Source organism: Corylus avellana, chromosome 6 (genome assembly GCF_965113065.1).
Source record: "Corylus avellana chromosome 6, dhCorAvel1.hap1.2, whole genome shotgun sequence".
NCBI lineage: Eukaryota > Viridiplantae > Streptophyta > Magnoliopsida > Fagales > Betulaceae > Corylus > Corylus avellana.
The window spans coordinates 21415153-21436449 of record NC_142495.1 but is presented as its reverse complement, the minus strand read 5'-3'; the positions used below and the strand labels follow the sequence as shown (position 1 = coordinate 21436449).

Below are 21297 nucleotides of genomic sequence, written 5' to 3'. Positions count from 1 at the left end.
CTATAAGTGGGTTTTAGGAATTTTTCCTACATTTAGGCAAGGAAATGGAATTTAGGGAGTTTGATATCGCTTCCCTTAAATTTCCTTTAATTTTAGGAAACCAAACTATTTTTTGCTTTTATATTCAAATAAACTCTACAATATCTTCCCTTATTATTTCCTTATACCAAAAGAGCTTGTCGGGATGTGGTAGCCAGGGGTAGTTCCAATGTCTAAATTAGTAACTTGTTATCTATGAATCCTCCTCCGATGCTTAAGCTAGTTCATTTGATTTGATTCAATTGTATGCCTAATGCCAATTATTTAGTTTAGGGTTTGTACATGATGCAAGGGCCTATTTATAGGCTAGATTGTTTAGCCAAACATGGCATCTTGGCCGAGAATTAGGGATTTGATATGGAGAGTGATTTTCACATGGTTGGAGTCTTTAATATAGTCTTATCCTTATTTGTAAAAGATATCTACATCTCCCCCTATTATGGTATTCCCCGCAAATCGGAGGATTCATATTCATCGTATATCTCCGCGAATATCTTCCTTGGAGAGGATGCATGTGCCCTTCCGGGGACATTGTTGTCCCGAGTGTTTTGACACTCGAAGTTGTTTCTAGGTCCCAGGTGGCCTTTGTTATCGGGATGCTTCCTACCTACGGACTGCTATCTTCTTCTGAACCCGAACGTCGAGCTTCTTAGAGTGAACCCATCTATTCTTGGTGCCAGAATTCCCAAGGGCCATTATCTCTCCGAGTTAATGTTGACAAACACCCATGGCCCGATAGTTGTGGGCCCAAAGACTTGCGTTGGGTGAAATATCCCTAACATACCTATCACAAGCTACTCGAACAATGGACCTAGTTTTGGACTTAGTTAATTCCTGTGATGTCACCTCATCTGATATCAACATAATGGTTTCTGATTGGCCCAATACCCAACACCATTTTAAATATTCTTTTAAATTAATTAGGCTAAATGTATAATAAATCTCTAAGTCAACGCGTGAAAACAAAAAACTCCCTCAACTTTTGTATTTTTAATTTTTACTCCTTGAGTCAATTGAAAAGAATGTCATAAGTCCTTTCGTTACATTTTCTTCAAAATGTCTAACGTTCGTTATTAAATCTCAAAACTCACCGTTTTGCCATGTCGACATTTTTTCACCTCACTTTAAAATATTAATTTTTATTAATTTAATTTAAAAATTAAATCTAAAAAAAAAAAAAAAAATTGAAGGGGTGGCTAGCGGTGGGGCTGCCACCCCCACCCCCCAACCAACCTTGAGGTGGCTACAAGCCACCCCCAGGGGCTTTGGGGTGGCCGCAAAGCCACCCCTAACCCCCTAGGGGTGGCTTGCAGCTACCACATGATTGGTTGGGGGATGGCAGCCCCATCGCTAGCCACCCCTTCAATTTTTTTATTTTAAGATTTAATTTTTAAATTAAATTAATAAAAAATTAATATTTTAAAGTGAGGTGAAAAAAAGCTAACGTGGAAAATTGTGAGTTTTGAGATTTAATAACGGACGTTAGATATTTTGAGCAAAATATAACGAAAGGACTTATGACATTTTTTCGAATGACACAGGAAGTAAAAATTCAAAAAACGAGGTTGAGGGAGTTTTTTGTTTTCACGTGTTGACTCAAGAATTTATTATATGTTTACCGAATTAATTATAGGAAAAATGTTAGGTTTTAGGTTGGCTGTATTCAATGATATTTCTTGTATGTTTATGTATTTAAAACTTTGTTGAACTTTGGGAGTTGATTCTAAGGTTTTTTGGGCTTCCGAGTGTTCCCTGTTTTCCCGTCAAAAGTACCATTAGAATGAGACATGTAACGGGAGTAAAAGTGGTCTCCTTGGTTTCTCGTTAGGTACGACGTCATGACAAGGATGTGATGGGAACAGAAGTTGGACTCACTGGTTTGTCGTCAGGAACTGCGTCAAGCGAGGATGTGACGGGAGCAAAAGTTGGACTTCTTGGTTCTTCGTCAGGAATCCCGTCAAAACGGGACAAGTAACGGGAGCAAAGTTGAACTCCCTGGTTTCTTGTCAGAATGGGACAAGTGACGAGAGCAAAATTAAAGCCTTTGTTTTATCGTCAAGAACCCCATCAGGACAGGACATGTAACGAGACCAAAGTTGGACTCTCTGGTTTCCCATCGGCTGGTGCGTTAAGACAGGACATGTGACAAAGATGAGACCTTTGGTCTTCTCGTTATAACGGAATGTTCCCTCGTTAAGACGTGGAATTCTCAAATCTACGAATCTATTCTTTCCATCATAATGAAAAACGTCCCGTTAGGACGTGACGAAGAAAATGGGTCTCCTATAAATAGTCTTCCTGTCACTATTAATTCTTTAGACTTTTGAAAATTATTTTGTTGAGCTCTCTCTTCACTAAAGTCTCTTTTTCTCCACTAGCACTAGATCTTGGTGGTATTGATATTCAAGAGGGGACGTATTATGGCTTGAAGCTGCCATTTCTCTTGTTTGGCGTCTTAGCCTTTGGCGTGTTGATTGCTGCCTTGCTTGCTTGATGATAATAAAACTGGTATCTTTGGTTGGTGTTTGGTGAAGAAGTATACCGAATGGTCAGTAAAGAGATGCATTGCTTGAAGATGGTCACAATGAAGACAACGTAGGAAGCTTATTGTTCTTACAAAATTTAGAGGTCCTCAAAGTTGTGAGTATTGTCTATTCTGTAACTGTGAATCTTCATTTAGTGATTTTCTAGGTTTGACTGCTCCGAGGTGCTCAAGGGTTTTCCACTTCGTGAACAAAATCTATGTTGTGGTTGTGTTTGTTTATTTTTCTGCTGTGCATATTTTGTGTTTGTTAATATGGCTTAGTTATTCATTGTTGAATATTTTGGTTGTTCGAGACAAAACACGATCCTTATAAACTTTCAGAAAAGATAGAGGAAATAAAATGTCTTTTTTATTTTATTTTATTTTTTTTTTAAATTTATATATATAAAATAAGAAGAAGGAAAACTAAAAATTAACATTTTAGCTTCTCTTTTAAGTCTTGACTTTCTCTAGGTTTAAAGAATAAGTTTGTAGGAATTTGGGTAAAATATAAAAAAGCTCTCCAAACTACTAATCATTTTTAATATAGTCCCTTAATGTTCAAAAGGTACTAAAGTAGCCCCAAAACTACCAAAATGTATATAAAATGCCACTTATTTTTGTATATTCCTATAATACCCCTATTCTTTTAACAAATAAAATAATAAAATAATTGTAAAAATAACCGAACAATTTTTTTAAAATATAAAAAAAATTGAAATAAATAAATAATTAGTCACTGTAGTTGATCTAAATTACAAATTGCTTTAGGTCATATTAAAGTAAATCAATGCGCTAATAAAAACAATTTTTTAACAGAATTTGACTCCAAGGACTAAATTTACTTTAATAGGACATGAAGTAATTTGTAATTTTTTTTTTTTTTTAGACATGTCCACACAAGGGAAGGGGGAGAGAGATTCGAACTAGTGACCTTCGCTTCATTAGGCGTGGTCTACAGCCAATTGAGCTACCCTTTAGAGACATGAAGCAATTTGTAATTTAGACCAACTACAGGGACTAATTATTTATTTATTCCAACGAACATTTTTTTTTTTTTTTGGTATTTATTCGCTCATTGGTTTTTTTGTATTTTTAAAAAATTGTTTGGTTTTTTTTTTTTTTTTTTTTTTTTTTTACAATTATTTTATTATTTTATTTGTTAAAAGAATAGGGGTATTATAGGAATATAAAAAAAGAATGCAGGTAGAATATAAAAAAATAAGTAACATTTTTAATACATTTTGATAGTTTAAAGGACTACTTCAGTAACTTTTAAACATTAAAAAATTATATTACAAACTACCAGTAGTTTGTAGGGTTTTTCATATATATTTTTTCCTAAAAATTTTCTCTAGGGAGGTAAATGAAATTTAGGAATGCAAGTAGCATCGGACGTTACGTCGTCAACATCCAAAGTATCAACAGGTTACAGGTGTCAACAGGTATCAAACTCCACGGAAACTTTCCCCTTTTCCCTTGCCCCCGTGCCCGGTATGAATAGAGAGACAAAAAAAAAAAAAAATCTCCACGGAAACTTGAAAGAACAAGATTGCTTTGAATCTCTCCGTTCGTTTGAAGTTTTACAAGTCGGTCACAGGAGAGCAGAGACAATCACGAAGGCTTAGAGATAAAAAATGAATCTCTACGCGCACGACCTCTCTCTCTTGGACTTCAACCTCAACTTATCCGATCCAATCCTCCAACCCTTCTCTCATCGCCGGACTTCTTCCTCTTCCAATTCCACAACTGCCCCTTGCGACGACGATGATTTTGTTGATAACAACGGTGGTGACAGGCGTGTGATGGCCAATCGCAGCCCTCCAAAGCACCGCCATGACGGCAAGTCGCCGCTCCCTTTGGGCATGGACTGGAGCCCCCCTCCTCGCAAATGGGTACTCTTTTCTTTTTGTGTTTGATCCACCTTTTTTTAAAAAAAAAAAAAAAAAAAAATTGTTTTCTTGTGGGGTTGAATTTTTAATTTGTGGGTTTGGTTAATTTGGTAAATGCTTTGTGTTCGTTAGAGCTGACTGTTTGACTTGATGGGGCCTCTGGGAATGGTTGGCATAATTTCCCATTTGTTGTTTTTATTTTGGTGGCTTTGAATTTAGTTAGTGGGTTTTGGTAATTAATTTTTGAGTTTGTTTTAGCTGACTGTTTGAATTGATCAAGCTGTTCAATTCTGAAGAAGTAATTTAATTTGATTTATGTGTCTGAAAAGTTGCCATGGTTGCTTCTGGGAATAATCCCCTTTTTTTAATAAGCGTAGTGAAATTGAATATCTTTTTTGTTTTTGTTATTGTGGTTGGGTCAAATCTAATTGAATTTCTGGGTGTGTTTCTTATACTTTTACACCATTCTATAACTTTCAATTAGAATAGTATTTTGCCAAGTACACCATTTTGGATTACATGTCTTCTATACACATATCATGCATGCTAAATTTCACATCAATTTGTTATTTACTATCTAATCCAAAACTTATTTGTTTACTGCATTGTAAAGTATATATATATATATAAAAAAATAAATAAATAAATAAAAATTGAACATTTTTTAGACAAGGTAGTTCTTAATCTCCGATAATCTTTATATATGGCAAGTATTATGGGCATGTGTTGGTCATATAATCTCATAGTAGGTTCGGTAAGGATTGATCTTATGAGAAGTTATTAAGTGGTGTAATATTGTAAAATACGATTCACTTTTCAAAACACAAAACACTTTATAGTTTTCAAAAAACAGAATACAAAATATTTAAAGAGAAAACACAACAGACCTTTTAAAAAACTTGCTTTTTTTTTTCTTGATTAATAAGTGATTCATTGAAAAGCGCAGAGAGGCACAATCCTAGTACACAGGGAGTATACAAAAAAAGGCTCCACTAAAGGCAAAAAAAGGAACATAAAGATAAAAATTGAGACATAGTAGAAAATTGAGGCACACTAAAGCGTCGGCCCAATGGAACAGAGTTTGAATAAGCAACTTTTTGAGCTCTTCCATTGACCTTTCTTGATCTTCAAAACATCTTCCATTCCACTCTCGCCAAATAATCCACATTACACACAGTGGTGCGATTCACCATACCTCCTTAGCTAAAATATTACCTCACTGACCGCGCCAACAGGCTAACAAATCTTCCATTCTTCTAGGCATGACCCATATAACAGCAAAAAGAGAGAGAACCATACTCCATAAAGCTTGGGCCACTTCACAGTGAAGGAGAAGATGGTTTACAAACTCGCCACTGTGCTTGCACATACAACACCATCCCACCACAATGATACCTCTTTTATGCAAATTATCCAAGATCAAAATCTTTCCAAGAGTCACCGTCCACACAAAGAAACTAACTCTCAATGGAACTTTTACTTTCCATATATTCTTCCACGGGAAAGAGGAAGCCACATCTGTCTTCGAAGAAGAAAGCTTACGAAAAAAAAGACTTGACCTCAAAGATATGTCGTTTAGAAGGAGTCCACCGCATGCAATTCGACACCCCCATGTGATTACGCAAAGCATATAACTTCCCAAAAAAGGCCATTACCACCTCTACCTCCCAATCTTGGACCGCCCGTGAAAAAGGAACATTCCACTATATAACATCATTGACCAGCCAGCTGCATATGATCCCTAACCCATGCCTCCTTATTGCTCGCAATTCGAAATAGCGCAGGAAATGCTTCCTTTAAGTACTGATCCCCGCACCAAATATCATGCCAAAATCTAATGTGGGAGCCATCTCCTACTCCTAAGCTAATAAATTTCGAGAAAACTTCTCACCCTATCCGAATATGTTTCCACACCCCAACTCCATTAGGGTCCTCTACCACCTTGGTACACCATCCACCGTTCATACACCCATACTTCTACAACCAACCTCCAATACGCTTCCCTTTCCGTTGCATATCGCCATAACCATTTACCTAATAAAGCGAGAATGAAAGTGCGCAAAGTTTCGAATTCCTAAACCCCACCATCTTGCATGGGAGAATAAATTTGAGCCCATTTCACTAGATGGAACTTAGGCTCCTCATTTAGACCCCCCCACAGGAAATCTCTTTGTAGCTTCTCCAATCTATTCGCCACACTCACCGGAATAGAAAATAGAGACAAGAAATACGTAGGGAGGTTGGACAAGGTACTTTTGATTAGTGTGAGCCTCCCACCCTTTGATAGATACATTTTCTTCCAACCTGCCAATTTCCTTCCCATCTTCTCAATAATATCATTCCAAATGGTGGTAGACTTATAAGGCGCCCCCAAAGGAAGACCCAAATATATCATAGGTAATCCTGCCACCCTACACCCAAAAATGTTTGCCAGCCTATCAACATCCTCTACCTCACCAATTGGAACAATCTCAGACTTTAACAAGTTAATTTTTAGCCCTGAGACTGCTTTAAAACATAGAAAAAGATACCGTAGATTTCTAAGATGTTCCTCGTCGGCCCCACAAAGAATCTATGTGTTATCAACAAACAGCAAATGTAAGACACTAAGACCAGGATTGTTCCTTGTTCCCACTGAAAAACCAGCCACAAGACCACTAGTTTCAGTAGCCTCCATCATTCTACTTAGAGCCTCCATCACAATAACAAACAGAAAAGGAGATAGTGGATCCCCTTGTCTTATACCCCGGGAGCTATTAAAAAAACCTGAGGGTTCTCCATTAATCAAAACTGAATATCGGACTGTAGAAATACAGAACGCTATCCAATTCCTCCATTTCTCCCCAAACCCACTTCGTTGCAATATGAATAGCAAAAACTCCTAACTCACGTGTTCATACGCCTTCTCTAAGTCCAATTTACATAACAAACCGAGTTCTCCAGATCTAAGATGGCTGTCAATACATTCATTAGCTATCAGAACCGAATCTAGAATCTGTCTCCCCTTGATATATGCATTTTGAGACTTCGATATTATCTTCTCTAACACATTTTTCAATCAATTCGCTAGCACTTTGGAAATCAATTTATACACAATGCCCACCAAACTAATAGGTCAAAAGTCCTTTAACTCCTCTGCCCCCGCTTTTTTTGGAATGAGTGCTATAAATGTTGCATTAAGGCTTTTTTGAAACCTCCCCTTGCTGTAGAAATCTCTGAAAACAGCCATTATATCTTCTTTAATTACCTCCCAACAGGTTTGCACAAAACCCAAAGAGAAACCATCGGGGCCTGAAACGATGGACCTCACTTTCTTCAAAATCACTTTCTAACCACAAACCTTCCTCACTTCCAATAGACTAAAATGATAAGCCATCCGGTATAGGCCTTCGACTACAGCTTTCGGTGAACAATTGTGTATAAAACTGAACAATGTGCGCCTTTTAAAAAACTTCCTACACCTTCTTATCGTTGTGGAGCTTGATTTATTACTTCAAAAAAAAAAAAAAAAAAAACGATATAAAAACAGAGAGAGGTGGTCGCACAGACACCCCCAACAGAGGAGAGGGGTGGCTGCGCAGCTACCCTTCTCCTCGGCTGAGCCACTCTTTTTTTTTTTTTCTTTTTTTTTTTTTTAATTTATTTTTTAATTATCTAAAAGAAAGTCAGCCCCACACCTGAAAAATAAATTAGTGTTTGCATGTTTAGTGTTTGTTTCTTTAAAAACACAAAACACTTTTCAAAAGGTTTACCTACAGCACTTTTCAAATGTGGGCCCCACCAAAAACGCTTCTCAACTTTTTGTCGCATCAAAAACTTCTTCAAATCAAAAAACAAAAAGCAGTTTTCAAAATGTTTAACAAACATAGCTTAGTTTTCACCCATGGTATATTGTTATGCTTAAAAAAGTATTTATTATCAAAATATATGATGGATTATATGGTCAAATACATTGAATATTAAAGAATCGATTCCATGATTGGGACAGCCAAACAGGCTCCGGCTATGTATAATTGATACCTGGCTAAGACATCACCGATTTTGTGTTTTTGACTATCAAATGAACTTGTCTAAAATTTTTCTTCTATATATATTTGGTGGGTGAGCCTGGATCAGCAGGTTTAGAGATTTTTTCCCTCTCTGTTTTACTGGTATGATCTCTACAGGCACTGGCACATATCACAGAGCTTGGCATTGAGGTTTTGTAAATCTTTCCATTTATGACAATGTTTCCTACTCTTGGAATGTAGGATGGACGTGACACTGTTTGGCCACATGATTTTCATTCTGGTTGGAGTTACTGCGTCACAATTCCTTCCTGGCTTTTCCTTCCCAAATCAAGAGGTTCAGATCTTGTGGCGGTATGTATATATATAATTTTAATTTATAATGTTTTATTTTCAACTATTTTAGATCAAAACCACTTTGCTGTTTATAGGTTTGATAAATGTTAGCTGTTTCTTTTATACGTGCGTCTTATAAGTGTTTGTTATGGCAGTTAATTTTTTTTTTCTTTTTTATTTATTTATTATTTTGATAAGTAATGTCGATATGATTAATTAAGCGCAAAGGGACGCAACCCTAGTGCACATGGAGAATGCAAGGGAACCCCTAAACTGAAGAAAAAAGAAGAACAAAAAGTCAAAAAACAACTGACAACTCAAGTGGCATTAAACTTGTTGTGTCTTCTTGAGTGTGTTTCTGACCTCTTTTTCCTTTACTGTTTCAAGTTGGAATTCTCAGAAGATCTTCATTCTTGTTTGTTTTGTAGAAGTATCTTCAATCATAATTTAAGGTTAGTTGCTATTGTTAATGCGGCTTCAATGCAACTTCAATGTCAAGAAACTTTTATGGTCTTTACTTGTCTGTTTTCATCATCTTTATTCTTGACACGTTTTGTTAAAGCAAGTGAAAATTTGTTTCATAAGATAAGAGATTTCATTTATTTTCTTCTTTAGTAAATAATAGAGATGTTGGGTTCGAAGCTGTCTAGTTTTACCCATTTCTTTAATTGGGCTTCATAGGGTAACAATGCTGTAATATGTATCACACATTCTTTTTCCACTTCTCTGTCTTCTTTATTACAAACAGGTTCATGAGGTACGATTTTTTATAAATGATTGTGGAGAATGGTTTGTTTCTCTAGTTACTGGTAGCTAAGTTATCTAATTTTTTGAAGCAATGAGATTTTCAAATGGTAAAATCTGAATAGTATGAGTTATATTATCAGCAAAGTTTCTGACACTGAGAGTTGCTTAGTAGTGTTTTGAGCTGGTTCTGTGTAATTTTAGGTTTAACTGTACACCACTTTAGTTATTCTGTTTTAACATTCATAGAGAACAGTTTTACAGGGTTCAAGTTGGTATACAATCTCCAGAAGGGATTACTACTACTCGAGTGATATTACGAAGATTTAATGATTTTTTGAAGCTTTTTTCTGAAGTAAGTGGCATTTCCTGTGTATCACCCTAAATAAAGCATTTTCTGTTTTTCTCATAATTGCATGCATTTTGCGTTGTTTTCCAAAATTAAAATATCCGTAAATGTGTTTTTGACTTTTGTCATTCTCTGCGTTGCTGAATACATCATATCATTTTTCATATTCTGATTGGAATATGTATTCATTTTTTTTACTGGCTTTGTAGGTCCGAAAGGCATTTCCTATGAAAAATCTGCCTCCAGCTCCTCCAAAGAGGATTTTGAAAATGAACAGCCGGAAACTTTTGGAAGAGGTGGGTTACATGATTTTCTTGTTTGTCTATCATACTCTTTTGTGGCAATTATCTAATTTTCTTTAACCATTTCATGACATTCAGAATTGATATCTAGATTAGATATACTCTTCCGGACACATTGCATGAGCATTGAATTGTGTAGATTGTGCAACTGATTCTCACCACTGCTTTATGAATAAAATGCTTAATGGACTGAAGGGGAAGTTTTGAGTTCTGCTATAGTGGTCCCCTTTCTTGTTTTAACCCTTCTAACAGGAGTTAATTGTTTCTTGGAGTTGAGTTTTTCTGCTGAATGGATGTGTATGGAAGTATCTATACAATATAGAACTGAACTATATGGAAGGATCTGAGCATCAAGATTGGTTTAAGCCCTGCAAAAGCAGAACCACTACTGGTAATTTCATTGAAGGCTGCAGATGAATCTAGGATAATGTCATGATGACAGTCTTTCTTGGTCTGCATTCTTTTTACGCTTGAGGTTTGCTTGGGAAGGTGTGAGTTTATCTCACTATATTGCCCTTCTATGAAATTTGAGGTTTATTTCCTTTCCATTATTAGAAGGTTGGTCGTGCCTTATCAAGGCGTATGTGAGGACGTTCAGAGATTACTTTTCACAGTATATTGCCTGTTGGTTGGATGGACGTGGTCATTACTCTTGGTGTTATTGTATGAAAATTCCTACTCATTACTGTGTAGGCGTTGATGAGCCTGATGATCTTGAACTTCACTCATTATGGGTAAATTTTGTTTTGTTTGGCATGTTTGGTTAGGCTGTTAATATGTTATTGCATGGAGCTTTTGAAGGATTGTTTTAAGTTTCATAGCATGTGCCTTAAGCTTCCTGTCTACAGGGATAATAATAAGGGTAAAACTCTTGCTTCAGTTTCTTAGGCACATGAAATGGTAGCGTAGCTTGTTTGACCCTTAATTTTGGCTTCTAATAGAACCTGGAAATTGTAGAAAATGTATGAAGTGAAAGTATACAGTAGTTCATGGCATGGATAATACATGGTCCGTTTTAATTTGGCTTTGCAAATTCTAGGTTTCTCCTTTTTCCAATTCTCTGTCTAAATATTTGGTTCATGTGTTCAATAATTAGTGTGCAATTTTTGGGCAGTGGCCCACTTTTATAATATTTGGCTGCATTGATTATCTGCCGCCATTATTACACTATCAAGCATTTTAATTTTTGTTGGTTAGTACTGAAGAGTTTAAAAATCAAGTATATATCTCCTCAAAATAACAGTAATAATATTCTCAAATTGGTTAGTTTGTTGCAGCGAAAGTGTTCCTTGGAGGATTGGCTGGAAAAACTATTGTCGGACATTGATTTATCAAGAAGTGCTCCAATGGCAACCTTTCTTGAGCTAGAAGCTGCTGCGAGGTCTTGTAGGTGTTTCCTTGTTGCATCTTGGAATCAGAATTATATTAGTTTTCTGAATTATGAACCACACTTAGTGGTGATATTAAGAAGTAGAATATAAGTCCCTACCACCAAATTAATGCAATCCTGTGTTTTTAATCTTCAGCATTCAATGATGAGAATCAGAAAATTCCAGATGCATATTCTTCAACTCAGATGTTTCCATCATCTCTGTTCCATGCCAACTCAGATGTTTCTGTGCTTGCTGCGAGTTCATCAATTGCATCAGATCATGGTAATGATACTCCTTATGAGATATCTGAGGTCGGAACACCAAGACACTGGGATGATGGTTCCGCTGATCTTGGCATGGAGAATTCAATATCTGAACAAGATCTATTTGATCCAATTGGAACAACTGACAAGTATGGCATGTTTAACAGAAAGTTTATTCGGGAGAGCCTACAAAGATTTTCCAGGCGTAGAATGCATACAGGAAGTGAGGGCTACAGTACAGGCAGGGATGAAATAGTCGAGAATACTTCCGATGCTAAACTTCTCCGCATGGATGGAACAGAGTTTTTTCCTGAACTAGGGGACTGCAAGCCGGCTGGCCACGTTCATAGACTCTCAACTGAGAGTGTTGGAAGTGACTTGAGCTCTGTAAAAGCCAGTGAAATATCGAATATAGGGGCAGCCAATTTACGTGGTGATTACCCTGACCATTCTGAAGGTCCTGAAGCTCCAAGAAACATGGATTCTTTTGGCAACCCAGATTTACAGCTTCCAAGGGATTTACTGGTTGCTCTTCCCTCTGATGAACGACATAAATTGAATAGGGTACTTGTTACCATGCAGCGGAGACTAGCCACAGCAAAAACGGACTTGGAGGATCTTATAGCAAGATTGAATCAAGAAGTTGCTGTGAGACAATTCCTCACGACAAAGGTATATTTTATAACATTAATAAGTTTGTTTTTGGTAATTCTGATTCTTTAGGGCACGTTTGGTATGCGGAATGACAATTCCATTGGGAAAATGAATAACTATTACCAGAAATGAATGAAGATGGAATGAAATAGTTATTACTATTCATTAGCTTGGTTGTAATAACTTTACATCAGTCATTTGCTCTTTTACAAATAGGGATAGATACCATACATTGGTGTCCATTGATCTGATAGTTGGGCCTTATATTTTATGGCAAACCAGTTGATTTTGTAGATGACAGTTATTCCCATCCAATTCTGAATATCAGTACTCTCTGTCTCTATATCCCTCTCTCTTTGTGCGCATATTTATATTTTGACATTTTTATGTTGGCTACAAATAAAACAATTTTATGGAGAAAGCTGCTAGGAGTTCTTGTCATGATATCCTGCGAGTTCTCTTCCATTTTAAATTAGTTTTGCATGCAGAACGGTGCATGCTAAAAGATGCATCTTACATTTTATTTATTTATTTCTGGTCACACCTTACAGTTTATTTGTTAATCAATTCTGAATGGATTTTGAGTTGGAACTTTTTCTGTAGAATTATTTGTTAATTGGTGCTCTGTGGAGACGTGGTGTCTGCATAAATTTAGGTGCCTGCAGTTCTCTACTAAAGGGAGACTTCCTTGCAAGGGTTGTTTTCATGGTGACCTTTCTCACCTCTCTACTTGATACAGTGATCGGGAGGGCTTAGTTGTTTCGGACTGTATAACACTACAGGTCACAATTTCGTTGAAGGCTTGGTAATGCCAGTAGCTTGTGGGTCAATTGCAACTGTTGCACTTGCAGGGGTGGCTCTTATGGGTTTGTGCCATCCTCTCCTCACCAGCACTACATGTGGAAGTGCAACAACAGGATCTAATAGTAGATTGCCATGTAAATAGTAGACTACAGTTCCCCACACTTATTTGGAAACCATAAAACTGGGTTATTTTATTGGTTTTAGTTTGTTTATTTTCATATTCAAAATTGGCATATACTTACGCAGAAATTTGGAAGTGCATGTAGGTTCACCCCTGCTCTTTGCCAAAATTACATTAGGAATTTCTTGTTTGGTGATCCACAAAAGAGTGAAACAGAAGTTTAATGCAAGGGGCAAGACCCAAATTTTACTATAATCTAGTTTTATTTAGGTCTAATAACTGGGTTATTAGTATTTAGTTTTATGTTTTATTTAATTTTCAAGAGGCAAGGGTGTTTTTGGTAATTCAATAAATGGGTGTTGCCCTACACTAGGGTTTAGTCGTTTGTCTATTTAAGTGTGTTTTGTACTCCAATGGAGGCAAACTTAATAGAATCTTTTGCCTACTTTCACTTTGTGATTGTTGTGATTATTGTTGGTTATTTACTTTAATATTTTCAGGATCAATTTAAGTACCATACCATACATGTAATTCATAAATGGGGGATATTCTTTTTTAGGTCAAAGATTTGGAAGTGGAGCTTGAAACTACCAGACAGAATTGTAAAGATAACATGGAACAGGCTGTTTTAACTGAAAGGGAAAGATTTACTCAAATGCAGTGGGATATGGAGGAGCTTCGCAGTAAGTGCTTGGAGTTGGAACTAAACTTGAAGTCTGAACAGGTAAGACATTTCCCACCCCTATCACTTTCTGTATCTCCTTATTCTGTTTTTGGGGGGCTTCGGTTATGATGTGCAAGAATGTTCCAGGATGAAAAGGTGCGTGCAGAGTCAACAAAAATAGCAATCATTCAAGAGAAAATAACGTTGCTGCAGGAGTTGGATTTTGCTAGAGAACAGCTTGAGAACTTGCAGAGATGTCATGAAGAGTTTGAGGTGAAATCAAAGGCAGATGTAAAGCTGCTGGTTAAAGAGGTCAAATCTCTTCGAAGTTCTCAGTTAGACTTGAAGCAGGAGCTCAGCCAATTAATGAAAGAAAAACTAGAAGTAGAGGTAACATCCTTTTTTTTTTTATTATTTAAATTTTTATTTATTTATTTTGTATGTACTTGGGTATATAATATGGTTTCTGGTTCTTCCATGTGTCTTGAACTAACATTATCCTTTTAATATTTCCTGATTTTTCCTTATGGATAATTAGTTTTTTAGTACAGTTTTGATGGGTTTATTACTTGTTGTATGTATAACTAGCTAAAGGAAAAATTGTTTGTTAACATATTTTTAGTACAGTTTTGATGGGTTTAAGAAAAAATGCAAGGCTGGAGTTATGATCTCAAATTTATGGCCATATTAACATAGTGCATCAAGGGGATTTCAATGTCACGCGCTTTCCTAGTGAGAGATTAGGTGTGGCCTGTTACTACTGTCCAGCTATGTTGGAGTTTTCTGATTTCATTTCGAAGCAGGAGCTCATGGATATTCCTCTAGTGGGTGGTTCTTTTACGGTCTAGCAACTGGGACCTCCCATCATGGTCTCGGATTGATAGATTTCTTGTTTCCCAAGATTGGGAAGCCTAGTTCCCTGATTTGATTCAAAAGAGGTTACCCAGACTATGCTTGGGTCACTTACCTATTCTTCTTGACTGTGAAGATCTTCTTGGAGCTATAATATATTTCAAGTTTGAAACTTGTGGCTAAAATCAGAAGGATTTGTTGATATGGTAGTCCTCTTACCACTTTCAGGGTTGTCCAAGTTATATTCTGGCTCACAAACACAAGGCTCTAAAGCTAATTTAAGAGCTTGGTAACATAGGGAGAAAGAAACAGGAGGTGTTGGAAGAATTCTCTTAGAACAAGGGCACCCAATGAGCAAGAAAGAAGAGCTCATGCTTTAGCTAGCGCGACAAGTAACCCTACTGATTGCGGGTTCTAGAGGGTTTGGAGGAAGAGAGAGGTTTATATGAGGAGATAACAAGGAAGGCTACAGTGGTTAATTATTTGGAGAGGTCAATTCTTTTGGAGGAGATGAGTTTGAGGCAAAAATCGAGGGTATTTTGGTTAAAAGAGGGTGGCAAGTGCACAAAGTTCCTTCAGTGAGTGGCCAATTCGAATAGAAGGAATAAAACCATACAGCAATTGGTGGTTAATGACATAGTTTGTTCAGATCAGACTGACTAGAGAACATATTGTGCAGTTCTATGATAACTTGTTCACCGAGCGTTATAGTTGATGACCTAGGTTGGATGGCCAAAGTTTCAAGTCTATTGAGGGGGAGGAGGCCATTTGGTTGGAGAGACCTTTCGAGGAGATTGATGTTTTTGAGGTGATGAAAGCCCTTAACTATGACAAGGCTCCTGGTCCTGATGGCCTGATGGTTTTTCTTCCAAACTTGTTAGGAGGTGCTCAAAGCAAACATTATGAATGTCTTGCATGATTTTCATGCTAGAGGTATGAGAGGTATGTTTGGAAAAAGCCTCAATGCCACCTTCATCTCTCTTATACCAAAGAAACTAGGGGCAATAGATATAACACCCTGGCTTAAACATATTAAGTTGAGACGTGGAATACTTGCATTATCCACATGGCACTACTACAATAGCCTTTGATTCACGAAACGGAAATGCGTGCATCTTCTTTTTGTTTCCCCTCTTTTTGAACCCACAAGCTTCAAAATGTGCTTGTGTTCAATTGAGCTCTTTTAGAGAAGTGGCTTTGGCACTATGCTCATGAGAGAGATGCCTTTTGGAGGTTCGTTGTGGACCATAAATATGGCATTGCTTGGGGAAGGTGGTGTTCCAATGAGGTCCATGGGTCGTATAGGGTGGGGCTTTGGAAAAATATCATAAGGGACTTGGGGGATTTTTCTAGCCTTACTGAACTTGTGGTCGGTGATGACTCTAAATTTCATATTTGGCATGATGTATGGTACAGGGACCAAGCCCTCAAAATAGCTTTTCTGAACTTGTATAAAATAGCCCATTCTAAGGAAGCTGCAGTGGCAGACCATTTGGAGCTCTTTAGTACCTCTAATCAGTAGAATATTAACTTTCTCAAAGCTACTCACGATTGGGAGTGGATCTCTTTACCTCGTTTTTCACCTTGTTATGTTCCTTTAGAGTGAGAGGGGGGAAGACAAGCTTTATTGGGTATCTTCTAAGAGAAGGTTGTTTGATGTCGGATCATACTATAGATAACTTTTATAAGGACCTGGCATACACCATGTCTTTGGTGACCAAATAACATATAGACGAAAACATAAGATCAAAACCCTCTTTTTCCATTCAATCGACAACCCCCTTTCCCCATTCAACAGGCAACAAGAACCCCACCAAGCCACTACATCGTTGGGAACCCAACAAGGCTTCGTTTGGCAAAAGCTATGGCCCAGACCCTGTTCACTTTTGACCTTTTGACCATCAAACTTTGACTATATTGCCCTTATCTTCCTCTAAGCCACTTTTTGCGTTTTTTTTTCCTGAACGACGAAAAACCTTTCATCTTCTTCAACTTCTTCACTGACCCATACTCCACCGCTGAACCAGACTTCATCTTCTTCAGTGAATCCCGAATGACCATCCTCGCTTGCTTCTCCATCGCCATTCTCACCTCCTCACCACCGTTCCCCGGCACATAGCACTCCGCCACCGGGAACAAATCCAGGTGGCTCAGAAGCATCGACGTCAACCCAGCAGGTTTCACGGCAGAACCGATCTTTGAACGCACTACATCAGCAAAAGAGCGCCCAGACGAAGACGCCTTCAGGTCTACCCTTCTGCTTCCCCGCCGGCGAGGACTCATCAAAGACCAGTGACCCAGACTTGGCTTCGAGAGACCCCAACATCTGTCGCAGTTCACCCACAAATCGACGCTAGCCCCGGCCTTCATGACTCGTCAGGGAGAATTTCAACTGGTATAATTTGAATTCTACCAAACAATTTCAAATTTCACTCGATGAAAAATTGAGCAACAGCGATTTTGATGGACAGATTTTAGCTGAGAAATTGTCGAAACTCAACAATTCGCAACAAAGCATTGAATGTATCCTGCAACGAAATCCCCATACTTATATCTGATTCATGGCATGTTGTGTGGCATTCGGTTATAGATTCACCGTACATGGAGTTCATATGTGGTTCCAAAATTATTTGAGGAAGGGTGACCTGTTTCTTTGTGGCAGAGTTAGCATTTGAACATATATAACTATTTTCTCTCATGTTTTAAGTCTACTTTATTGTACCAGCCAGAATTACTCGTCTCCCTGATATTTTGGTTGTGACATCAGAGTTGCATCTATGGTTTCCCTAATTGCTGTTTCACCACCGCCGAGGACGCCGCTCGCGCCTATGACCGCGCCGCCATCATCCTCTACGGCTCAAGGGCTCAGCTCAATCTCCAGCCCTCTAGCGGTTCCTCGTCCCACTCCTGCTCCTCCACACGTGGCACCTCCTCCTCGTCTTCAACTCAAACCCTCCGCCCTCTTTTCCCTCGCCCCTCTGGGTTTCTTTTGTGTATTTATATTTTTGGCAGAGAGAGAGGATGCAAGTTTGGGGGTGGGGGTGAGACGGAGATGGAGAGGGAGCCGGAGGAAAATAGAAGTTGGGGGAAAACAGACGCTGCACAATCCGGTTTTGGGAGAAATATAAGCAAGGGTAAAAGTGTAAAGACATATAAGGAAAAAGACAAACACAGTATTTAGGCCAGGGTCAAGGCCGTTGCCAAACACCCCCCAAGTCTCTCTTCATACTTCACACTTATTTTGAATACCTGCGTCTACTTCTTTCATCATCTGTTCCCTCTCAATATCTTTCTTCCCTAACCACTTCCACCTCAACTAAGAACAAGAAAAAAGAAAAATCTTAGGGTAAACAACTTACATCCTCCCTTCCCTCTTTCGTCTCCCTTCCCTCGCCATGTTTTTGAGTTTTTAAAAGATTTAAGGGAGGGAGATAAGCATATATGGCCAATTTTGTTGTTAATTTCCTCGTAGAGCACTTGTCCTAGCTATTGGCAGAATAAGCAAATTCCTTTGGTGGAGTGCAGGATCATGGGGAGCTTAGACTGATAAATATATTCCTCAAGAACTCTGAGGGGAAATGGAGTAGCCATGAAATGGTGGCGCATAAATCCAAGGGGAAATGCAACAAGATCTTGCAGTGGCGGGGAATGGCTCATGGGATTCTTGTTTGCCAATTGAATGGGGAAAGGGGGTTTTGATCTTGTGTTTTGGTTTTTATGTTATTTTGTCTGAGATGCTGATGTGTCTCTTGTATTGGAGGGCACAAAGAACCTAATTCATGCCAGGTCCGTATAGAAGTTATTCTCCATACTATAATGTTCTTATTTCCCATGATAGTACTCATTTCTCATGGAGGGGTATTTGGTGGAATAAGGTTCCCTTGAGAGTGGCGTTCTTTACTTGGACAACAACATTAAGGGAGATCCTCACCATGGGCAATCTAAGAAAACAACATATTGTGGTTGAGTGGTGTTATGTGTGCAAGAAGAATGGAGAGTAAGTAGATCATCTTCTACGCTACTGTGAGATTGCCAGTGCTCTTTGTAATATTATCTTCAGCAGTGTAGGGTTGGCCTGGTTTATGCCTAGTCAGGTGATACATCTCATTGCTTGCTGGAAAGCGATTGTTGGTAGGTTTAAGTTGATGCAGTTTGGAAGATGATTTTATCTTGCCTTATGTGGTGTCTTTAGAGGAAAAGAAACAATTAGAGCTTCGAAGACCGTGAGAGGACTTTGGTGGAATTGAGCGCTTTATCCTCTTACTCTTTTTTATTGGGCTGGAGCGCTTGTCTCTAATATATATATATATATTTTATCTTTTTTCTACTACTAGCTAGGTGTCTCTCTTGTATACTTATTGTGTACTTGGGTTCAGCCCTTGTGCTTTTCAATAAAATTACGATTACTTACAAAAAAAAAAAAGTACATGTCAATGGTCTTAGTGACTGTTGGTTGTACCTAAGGTGGCTTTTAAAGGCATGCGAACTAAGAATCATTTGACGGGTTATATTATCCATCTGGACCATATGGACAAAGCAATTGTTTTGGTTTTAGAAACTTTGTATGTATCAAACAACTAATGGGGAGAAATTCTACTTTTCTGAGAGTAGGAGAACCAATTGGTTATCCATATGCGGGCATGCACTCCCACACCCACACAGGCTACCCCAAAAGCACGACATAGAGATGAAACAACCAAGTCTTTTGGATATTCTGAATCTGGGCTCTCATTAGTGGCTATTATTTCGAAATCATTCCCAATCAGAATGCACTATTTTTTTTCTAACATTTTTTGCTGATTGGTTTGTATTTAGACGTTTGATTGTTACTATTTTAGATCATTTGCAAAACTCGTCTATTTCATGCTGTTGTTCCTTGTGTCTCATTCAGAGGCTTCTTCAAAAGGAAAAGCAAAAAATGGAGCAAGCAAATACTGCTAATTCCAAGTTACTGCATGAATGTGGAATTCTTCGTGATAGGCTTCAAGAATGTAGTGTTAATTTTCTCGTTGAAGAGGAAGATAAATTAACTATGGACACTTCATCACCATCTGATGCAATAGATTTGTTGACAACATCTGACAATAGAATTGGTCTCCTGCTTGCAGAGGTATCTTTTACACCTTGATTCAATTCTCTCTGTTTTGCTTGCTGTAATATGTCCTTGCCAATCTCAATTTTGAAGACTGATGCAAGAGTAATTCATTTGGGGTATAAAACTTTTTCTTTCACTGTTTCTTATATGAAATATAAGTGTTTTATTTTTAAAATATTTTGGATCCATTTCAACTAGTGGGGTGCATTTCAGGCTGATATGAAATGAGAAAGTTATTCATGCACAAAAGCATGTTCTTTTCCTCTCCTTTCAGATCTGACAAGGGCAGACAAAAATAGTATATTTGGAAATAGACTTAAATTTTTTATTTTTATGTTGCATCTTATTTTTCCTATTATTACATATTGTTCATAAAATTGGAACAGGCACAGCTCCTTGCACAAGATGTAGAAAATGCTGTTATGCCAGCGGACGAAACCCGCAGTATAAACGGCAGTTATAAAAGGACAACTGATGATGAGTTGAGGAAGATAGTGACAGATATATTCGTTGACAATGCTACATTGAGGATGCAGGTGAACTCAGTTATACGTTGTGCTCTGAACACAAGTGTTAAGTCCGAGAAAGATGATGAGGACGAGGAGGTTCCTTTGAGAAAAACTGTTCTAAGCAAGTTCTTAGAAAGATGACGTGGTTGATCTTGTAGATTAATATTTTGTATGAAAAATTCTACTACATTCTCCAAGTAAATGCAATAGTAACCCACCCGTTGAGTTTTGTAACATATGAGGTATGTGCCTGAATAACATTGTTGTATCATATTGTTTTCTGAAATAAATTGATTTATTGAAGTTTACGTGAGCCTATTACAATAAAATCTGTCCAAATTTCATCCATTTGCATAAGTTGCAAGTGTAGCTTCCTTGACAATAAACAAAAACTAAGGATTGAAGGCTAATTCAGAATGAGAGAAAATCATTGATTAGGGAAGAGAAAGGTCAGTCACCCCAAAGAGGAAAAATAATTAAGAAAGACTGAAATTTGATTATTAATACTTAAAAAATTAATTGAAAAATAACGTAGTCCATATGCCTTTTATATAGGCCAGGTTTTTAGTACTTTTCGAACAAAATACTTGGAAGAAGATAAAAATACAGAAATAAACCTAAGACTTGAGACAGCAAAATAGTTGTAAACAAAGCAAAAGGTTAGTATTCAAAAATAATAATCCTCAAATCTTATGCCCATTCTTGCCATTATTGTGCTAATCTATCTCTCTCAATATATTCCAAAGCTTTTAATTCGGTATGAAACTCA

At 37.6% G+C, this 21297-nt stretch overlaps 1 protein-coding gene and 1 long non-coding RNA gene across 5 annotated transcripts; both read left to right on the top strand.

Moving 5' to 3' along the window:
• The first annotated feature begins 4079 nt into the window (after positions 1 to 4079).
• On the top strand, positions 4080 to 20836 carry LOC132186333 (Phox (PX) domain-containing protein). Of its 4 annotated transcripts, none has more exons than XM_059600249.2 (11): positions 4080 to 4458; positions 8706 to 8816; positions 9186 to 9250; positions 9807 to 9897; positions 10101 to 10187; positions 11471 to 11579; positions 11720 to 12501; positions 13968 to 14132; positions 14220 to 14462; positions 19816 to 20034; positions 20406 to 20836. In XM_059600249.2, exons 1-11 carry the CDS (start codon positions 4201 to 4203, stop codon positions 20667 to 20669), a joined length of 2394 nt encoding a protein of 797 aa, XP_059456232.2. In that variant the 5' UTR covers positions 4080 to 4200; the 3' UTR covers positions 20670 to 20836. The 4 variants fall into 4 exon arrangements, with proteins under 4 accessions (XP_059456232.2, XP_059456233.2, XP_059456234.2 ...); XM_059600251.2 differs by having other exon boundaries at positions 4312 to 4458; positions 9227 to 9250; XM_059600250.2 differs by lacking the exon at positions 9186 to 9250 and having other exon boundaries at positions 9799 to 9897.
• On the top strand, positions 14500 to 19347 carry LOC148585014 (uncharacterized). Its single transcript, XR_015912641.1, has 2 exons — positions 14500 to 16769; positions 18141 to 19347. It is a non-coding gene; the product is annotated as an uncharacterized LOC148585014 (long non-coding RNA).
• Positions 20837 to 21297: the final 461 nt, after the last annotated feature.

What these genes read in the sequence shown, in the direction of transcription:
- LOC132186333 (XM_059600249.2), top strand. Translation starts at nt 4,201, where the DNA reads ATGAATCTCTACGCGCACGACCTCTCTCTCTTGGACTTCAACCTCAAC. An exon ending in GCCCCCCTCCTCGCAAATGG is followed by an intron (nt 4,459 to 8,705) that starts GTACTCTTTTCT and finishes CTTGGAATGTAG; the next exon opens with GATGGACGTGACACTGTTTG. An exon ending in GCCGGAAACTTTTGGAAGAG is followed by an intron (nt 10,188 to 11,470) that starts GTGGGTTACATG and finishes AGTTTGTTGCAG; the next exon opens with CGAAAGTGTTCCTTGGAGGA.